Here is an 8667-nt window from a genome sequence, read left to right on the forward strand (position 1 = left end):
GATAGTGAGGGATACTCTGGAGGATAGTGAGGGATACTCTGGAGGATAGTGAGGGATGCTCTGGAGGATAGTGAGGGATACTCTGGAGGATAGTGAAGGATACTCTAGAGGATAGTGAGGCATACTCTGGAGGATAGTGAGGGACACTCTGGGACACGGCTGAATAGGACGGTCGAGGCGGACATTTAGGTGAATTAGGCCGAAATTAGGTAACAAAATCTGAAAAAATACAAATAAAATTATGTAAATTTGTACTATATAATAAAATGATAGACTAATAAGGCCAAGTAAGGTGAATATAATCAAAAAGCCAGATGAATATGTAAACACTTAAAAAAATACAGCAATATGATGGTGAAGACGTTTAATGGTAATGAGTGCAGGTGAATCAAGCTCAGTGGTGAATAAAGCTCAGTAGTGATTATAGCTCAGTGGTGAGTAAAGCTGAGTGGAGGTGAGTATATGCAGCTCCAGGCCAGGCGCCTGACTCACCCTCGTGCCCCATAAGGCGCTCCATGGAGGCTTGCGACGGCAACAACAAGCGTTACTACAAACACGGCAGTGAGGGGAGGAGGTTAGTCGTCATGAGGTTCTGAGCGTTGCCCACCAGCATCTCCGTGGCCACGTAAGAAAAAGCAAGTATTTCAGAGTAAGAAGGGATAAGTATTACAATGGGAAACAGTGAGTATTAAGGAATAATAAGAATCAAGTTATACTGAGTAGATAAAGTTAGGAGTTCATGGCACTGCTATATCATGCGAGAAAATAACCCGATTTTAAAATATTAATATAAACGATGGAATATCTAACGTAAAATAAAGACATAACTAAGCTGGACATAACCAGACTTGAAGTAGACAGAACATAGGCATAACGGAGCAGAAAACATACTTAACTGGGGTATGCATAGACATAATTGATCTGGGCATAGTCACAACAGAGTGGAACATAAGCAGCCAATGATAGCTAGGCTCATTATAGATGAAATTGCATGTCTGAGGCAGAAATAACTAGGCTAGTTATGAACATAACTAATGCAGGGTAAAGCCATAACTAATTTTAGAGAAGCGGCGCTACGGTAGACGCGGTGCGACGAAGCAACATAGGATCAGGCTCTTGCTTTGAACTGATAAGATTTTATTTGTATTGCAAATCATAAACGTCTATTGAAAAACACATTAACATTTTAGAATTCCTTATCAGCATCTAGAGTTTAGCAGAGCTTAGAGGGCAGAGTTTAGCAGCAGGGGAGGAGGTTAGTCGTCATGAGGTTCTGAGCGTTGCCCACCAGCATCTCCGTGGCCACGTAAGAAAAAGCAAGTATTTCAGAGTAAGAAAGGATAAGTATTACAGTAGGAAAAGGTGAGTATTACGGGATAGGAAGAATTAAGTTATACTGAGTAGAAAAAATAGGAGTTCATTGCAGTGCTATATCATGCAAGGTATAATATCCCGCTTTAAAAAATTTATTTAAATGATGGAATATCTAACGTAAAACAAAGACAGAACTAAGCTGGACATAACCAGACTCGCAGTATACAGAACTGGGAAAGACATAGGCATAACGGAGAATGAAACATACTTAACTGGGGCATGCATAGACATAATTTATATGGGCATAGTCATAACAGTGGGACATGAGCAGCCAAAGATAGATAGGCTCGTTATAGATGAAATTATGCTGGGCATAGTTATAACAGAGCGAGACATGAGCATGATTGAGCCAGAAACAACTAGGCTAGTTGTGAACATATCTATGCAAGGTGTAGACATAACTAATTATAGAGAAGCGGAGCTACGGTAGACGCGGTGCGACGTAGCAACATAGGATCAGGCTCTTGCTTTTAACTGATAAGATTTTATTTGTATTGCAAATCATAAGCTTCAATTGAAAAATACGTTACAATTTTGGAATTCCTTATCAGCATCTAGAGTTTAGCAGAGCTTAGAGGGCAGAGTTTAGCAGCTATATAAATGCTGCTGCTATATTATATAGCAGCAGCTGCTGCTGCTAACTTTAGCTGCAGCCAAAGTTTAGCAGTCCAGAGGGCAGAGTTTAGCAGCCATATAAATGAACAAAAAATCATTACTTCTGATATTCTAAGCGTTGGATAAAGGCGCAACCCTAACAAAATTTAGGTACCGCCTAGGCTTCTGCCCCAGAGTCGCCATACACTCGACTTATAGTTTTTCTGGGTCTACTTGGCCACCCGATCGAAATAAGCTTATGGTCAGAATATCGTTTCGGAGTGAATAGTAGCGTGAGAGTATGACAAGTCTAGCCTTAGAGTATGACAAGTGTGTCCTGAGAGTATGACAAGAGTGTCCTGAGAGTATGACAAGTGTGTCCTGAGAGTATGACAAGTGTGTCCTGAGAGTATGATAAGAGTTGGCCGAGCCGAGTCATACTGAGCTTGCAAGCTGCCCAGAGGCTGCCCTCCACACCCTGTGCCAAAGCGGACATGAGCGGCTGATTTACGAGCTCCCCGAGTCCTGGGCGGAACCTAATGCCGATCCGTACTTGCATCTAAATTTTGTTACAGTAAATCTGACAGACTGCCGCTAGCTTGTCATTAATGGCACAGCATGGTTCCGTATGACACCTCAGTGTCACTACCGGCACTAGTTAAAGTGCAGTTACAAAAACGAAAGTAAAATATGAAATTAAAGCTAGAGTGCTCTTCAGAGAAATTAGTGGCGAAGTCGAATCTTTACTACCCAAATTAAAATTAGGTAGGAATAGCATTGCTAGCACACGTGCCTGGCAGTAAGGGACAAAATAGTACTTACTGCCACCGATCAGCCATGCTGCTCCACAATCATGGTGGATAAAACAGGACAAACAGGATAAAGTCAGCTAGGATATATAGAGAATAAAATGGGTTGTATAAATGCTATGGAAAATACGACGTATTAAATGATCAAGTTATGAAAGATGAGATTGTCTACATGAATGTAATGGCTGAGCTAAAAATATAGAAAATATAATGAAATAATAGAAAAATATAATAATAATACAGAAAACACATAAATGATGTTGAGTAAAATAACCATAATTAAACGCCGGGGACTTGATATATAGGTGACGTATCCAGAGGGTTCATTAACGTATTCAGAGACGTATCATTAGCGTATTAAGAGGGTTCATTAACGTATCCTGAGGGTTCATCAACATGTCTAGAGTATAATAATCATTAGCATAATGAACATATACAGAGGGTTCATTAATTGATAGATTGCACGAGAAAGTAAAGACACGTCATGCACGTGAATGTCATCCAGAGAAGGGGAGTTCGTACTATGGAAAATACCACGTATTAAATGATCAAGTTATGAAAGATGAGATTGTCTACATGAATGTAATGGCTGAGCTAAAAATATAGAAAATATAATGAAATAATAGAAAAATATAATAATAATATAGAAAACACATGAATAATGATGAGTAAAATAACCATAATTAAACGCCGGGGACTTGATAGGTGACGTATTCAGAGGGTTCATTAACGTATCCACAGTATCATAATCATTAGCATAATGAACGTATCCATATAGTTCATTAATTGATAGATTGCACGAGAAAGTAAAGACACGTCATGCACGTGGATGTCATCCAAAGAAAGGGAGTTCGTATGACACAAAGAAATATAAGTGCGTCAGGAGGTAAGACTGCCATTATAAACAGACGGACGCATGCCTAGCATTTGGTAGTAAAGGGTTAACTCACAAATATGAATATCATTATATAAAAACACGCGTGTGTCGGTAAAATATTGAATATTTTGATCACATCTCATGAGTCAATATTGAATGCATGTGAGTTAAATGAACGCACACACCAAAAAGTCAGTCGTGTCATAACTCAGTCCTGTGAGAGAATCAACTCATCGTTATAAGTGTGCAAACTGTGCTTGAATTTACCCATTTCTGCGTCACGGCGCGGGAACCGCTCTGTCAGGACATGAGAACATGAGTCATGTACAGCAGTGAGTAGTGAGACTAACATGAGTGTTTAGACATGATCATGAATACGAATAGTCATCAGATAAATAGAGGCGACTACGAGAATAAGATATAAATAGGCACAGATACAATAACATGAATAGAGACAACTCAGATAATAAGTTGTTTATATAATGATAAGACAATAAGATATATAGATACAGATAAGACAATAACATGAATAGATAGTACTAAGAATAATAAATTGTTTATATAATGAGAAGACAATAATATATATAGGCACAGATACAATAACATGAATAGAGACTACTAAGATAATAAGTTGTTTATATAATGATAAGACAATAAGATATATAGGTGCAGATACAATAAGATGAATAGATAGTACTAAGATAATAAGTTCTTTATATAATGATAACATAATATATATATAGACACAGATAAGACAATAACATGAATAGAGACTACTAAGATAATAAGTTCTCTATACACAGACAAGACAATAATAATAATATAGTATGACAGAGGCTGGATGTGATATGGTAGGAGGTACCCACCTTGCGCCCCCAGCATGGTGGCCTTGACGGTAGACAAGATCTTGAGCTGCGTGCCTATGGTAGGGATGCGCTCACACACCTGCAGCAGGTTCTGGGGGCGTGCAGGTCTTAGTAAGTACTTAGTTATGCTTACTATTGTCATAAGTACTTAGTTAGTGCTTAGTTATGCTTACTTTTGTTATAAATACTGAGTAAGTACTTAGTTATGCTAACTTTTGTAATGAGTTACTACTTAGATCTACACATATTTTTTTAACAATACTCCTTCGCTTTACATATATTTGTAAGTATTCAGTTCTGAATAAGGAAGATACGAGCTCGCTAGAACACAGCTGTATGAGATGTGTACATGTATACTTATAACATTTGTAAACGGTTGCGTCAAATATTCTCCCACAAAGATTCCAAAATTGTATAAATTCACGGAGATAACATAACCACGCAGTTGTTTTCTTTTATACACGACGCGCTTGTCACTCACACTCCCATAACACTCACTGTACGCATGCGCTTGTCACTCACACTCCTCATAACACTCACTGTACGCATGCGCTTGTCAGTGCACTCCCTAGCCAAGTCCTTGGCAAGCCTTGTCACGTCCTCAGAGGCCTCAGCAATGCTCTTGGCGCACGCAATAAGGTCCTTCTTAGTGCCGCCCTCGCCGCGCACCAGCTGGGACAGGCGCGCCATGAGCAGCGCCATGCGCTTAGCTGCTGCGATGATGTCGTTGTCACGGCTGCTCCATTGCCGCACCTCCTCATGGAGGCCATGAGCTGCCACCTGATGTAGGGGTTAAATAAATAATAGTGATTAACTGCTATATATGTAATAGTGATTAACTGTTATATATGTAATAGTGATTAACTGTTATATAGCTGCTGCGATGATGTCGTTGTCGCGGCTGCTCCATTGGCGCACCTCCTCATGGAGGCCATGAGCTGCCACCTGATGGTAGGGGTTAAATAAATAATAGTGATTAACTGTTATATATATAAGAGTGATTAACTGTTAAATAGCTGCTGCGATGATGTCGTTGTCACGGCTGCTCCATTGGCGTACCTCCTCATGGAGGCCATGAGCTGCCACCTGATGGTAGGGGTCAATATATTTAATAAATAGAGATTAATTATTATATATTATCGTAAAATATATTAAATATATCATTGCGTTCACCAGATATTTAAATATATTAATATATGGTTGTATTCACCAGGCATTTCACATGGATGTCACAGATGGTGTCATGAGTGGGTAAGACTCATTAACGACAATTATGCCTAATGAGAGGCCACGTTATGCCGCTACTTAAGTAACTATGTGATAAGTGGTATGCTCCATAATCCCCACCATGATGGGCTGGCTGGGGAGGGGGGCGGTGCTGAACATGAGAGGCCTAATGAGAGGCCACGTTATGCCGCTACTTAAGTAACTAATTAAGACCCCCACCATGATGGGCTGGCTGGGGAGGGGAGCGGTGCTGAACATGTGCTGAGATGTGTATAAGAGACAGGGGTAANTGCCATCTAAAACCAATGGGAGAATTATGCAATAATTTAGTTAAAGCATTCAGAACTTTTTAAGCGACGCATCCACAGCAAAGTAACGTGGACATTACAATCCAGTGTCACAATAACAACAAATTAACGTATATATTTTGTTCGTTGAATAATTAGATCGTTAAAAAATACACAAAATTACGCATGACTTTCTTCACATTCTAGCAGTCGCATGTTCGTTGCCTCATTCATTCAGTTCGTGAATGATGCAATATAAATACTGAAGGAGAAATATGTGCTGTAAACTGACCATAAGAAGATAGAGAACTAATATTTCGTTCAAAATACAAAAAAGTATAAAAAATCAACATGAGCGTCGGCTGGTTTGAGCGTAAACTTTCCAACTTGTCTGTTCAAGTTGAGTGACTTGTCTGCCTAAATATTTGACCGCGTTTACACTGGCATTGTAATCCAAGATCTCAAACTTGGAACTAACTTCACAAGGACAACTTCGATACAGCAATTACATTTCCAAGTCGAAATCCGACAAACTGATCTAAAATGTTCAGGATTGATAAACTTTGAGTTCTGTTTGATTGCCTTCGAAAACCGGTGGATTTGAGGACGTTTTTTTTATCTTGCAACTCAAGATGGAAGATTAAGAGTCTGACCGCCAGCAGATCGACGATAACGAAAACTTCACCAGTCCTTGATACCTGGTCAACCAGTCATTGGTACCATGCGCCTAGAATTGGTACTTATCCCTGTGTAGGTACCACTCTACTCCACAACTCTTTCAGTGTTCATAGTCCTCCTAGTCCATGACCTAATACCGGTACCCAGAACCATGACCTAGCACCGGTATCTCTGCTCACCAAACACATGGTACGAGTAGGATGACCTAGTGCCGGTACCAGGATTAGCACCAGTACCTAGTATCGGTACCAGGGCTGCTTGCGTATCCAGCGTAGCCTGATGCCGGCGTCTGTGCGTATTTTGATGCTGGCGGCCTCAGCGGCGCGTACGGTCTCCTTGACGCTCTGCATGAGGTTCTGAGCGTTGCCCACCAGCATCTCCGTGGCCTCCTGGTCCTCCTCAGAACCTGTGAGGGGAGGAGGTTAGTCGTCATGAGGTTCTGAGGTAACCCTGGGTATCTGGGTAACCTTGGGTATCAGCAGGTAACCCTGGGTATCGGCAGGTAACCCTGGGTATCGGCAGGTAACCCTGGGTATCAGCAGGTACCGTGGCTGTCACCTCGGGTACCGGCAGGTCTGGGGTATAAAGACGTAACTAATGGCAAGCGTCGTTCAATTACCGTACATGGCCGAGCCAATGATAACAAGCTCTCTGACAGCGGCATCACGCTGCTGATAACACTTATCTGTTATCAGCACCATCACGCTGCAGTTATCTGTGCAGGCGCTCCAACTTCAGCATGGCTATCAGCGGCATCACGCTGCTGATAAGACTTATCTTTTATCAGGAACATCACGCTGCTGATAACGCTTACCTGTTATCAATACCATCACGCTGCTGTTATCTGTGCAGACGCTCCAACTTCAGCACGACTATCAGCGGGATCACGCTGCTGATAACGTTTATCTGTTATCAGCACCATCACGCTGCTGTTATCCTGTCTCTTATACACATCTAGATGTGTATAAGAGACAGGGGTATCGGTGGGTAACCCTGGGTATAGGTGGGTAACCCTGGGTATCGGTGGGTAACCCTGGGTATCGGTGCTGTCTCTTATACACATCTAGATGTGTATAAGAGACAGCACCTACATCGTGCTCAACCTGCTTGTAGGTGAGATGTCTTCTACGTCATCACCTACATCGTGCCGAGACAGGTGCGCAAATAAATTATTCAGCCTCACAATCCGCGGATTTTGAAGAAATTTTATAGTGAATCTCTTCACATGGCGGTAAATTCAATTTTCAGGATGATTGTTTATTGTTTTCATGAGCTCCAATACCTACCTACTTCTCCGCGCCAAAATGATATTTATTATTGATTACAAACGCTGGTAGGAGCTGTCAGTTCGCTGGTGATTTGACATTGGCGACGTTCATGTAGCGCTGCTTCACGTTCCCCTAACGCTAGCATTGCATTAATATCCATCAATATAATTTAATGAATACTGATAGAATATAACGATTGATATAATATAAGGAATAATGATATAATATAAGAAGTAATGATATGAAATAACGAATAATGATATAATATAAGGAATAATGATATAAAATAACGAATAGTGATATTATATAGCGAATAATGATTTAAAATAACGAATAATGGTATAATATAACGAATAATGATATAATTCAAATTGGAATTATGTAAAATAAGTAATAATGTTATTGAATAACGAATAATGATATAATATTAGGAATTTATTTTTGCTAAAGCAGAAACGATGGTTAATGGTTCTGTGCAGCCATCATCATGGAGAACTTCTCGCTGTTCTACTCGAACGAGGAGGACGCCTTGCTCTCCTACAACGACCTGCGCAACTTCCAGAACACCTGGAACATCGTTGATGATAACCAGCGAGGCATCATCCCCGTCGTGAAGGTGGGTCACTGGGTCCTGGGTCCTGGCTGCTGGAACATCGTCGATGATAACCAGCGCGGCATCATCCCCGT

General features: G+C 40.7%; 1 protein-coding gene across 1 annotated transcript; it reads right to left on the reverse strand.

Moving 5' to 3' along the window:
* Positions 1-3807: 3807 nt before the first annotated feature.
* Positions 3808-6003, reverse strand: LOC108676364 (vinculin). Its single transcript, XM_047880234.1, has 4 exons — positions 5967-6003; positions 5061-5300; positions 4521-4611; positions 3808-3951 (listed from the first exon to the last, which is right to left on the reverse strand). Exons 1-4 carry the CDS (start codon positions 5967-5969, stop codon positions 3863-3865), a joined length of 423 nt encoding a protein of 140 aa, XP_047736190.1. The 5' UTR covers positions 5970-6003; the 3' UTR covers positions 3808-3862.
* Between the last annotated feature and the right edge of the window lie 2664 nt (positions 6004-8667).

The sequence above is a fragment of the Hyalella azteca genome, unplaced genomic scaffold (genome assembly GCF_000764305.2).
Source record: "Hyalella azteca isolate HAZT.00-mixed unplaced genomic scaffold, Hazt_2.0.2 contig5034, whole genome shotgun sequence".
In the NCBI taxonomy this organism is placed as follows: Eukaryota; Metazoa; Arthropoda; class Malacostraca; order Amphipoda; family Hyalellidae; genus Hyalella; species Hyalella azteca.

Bases quoted from the DNA above. Each gene is read 5' to 3' on its own strand.
- LOC108676364 (XM_047880234.1), bottom strand. The intron at 4,612-5,060 runs GTGAGTGTTATG...GCACGCCCCCAG, and splicing joins CTGACAAGCGCATGCGTACA to AACCTGCTGCAGGTGTGTGA. The intron at 3,952-4,520 runs GTGGGTACCTCC...ATGTCCTGACAG, and splicing joins CACCATGCTGGGGGCGCAAG to AGCGGTTCCCGCGCCGTGAC.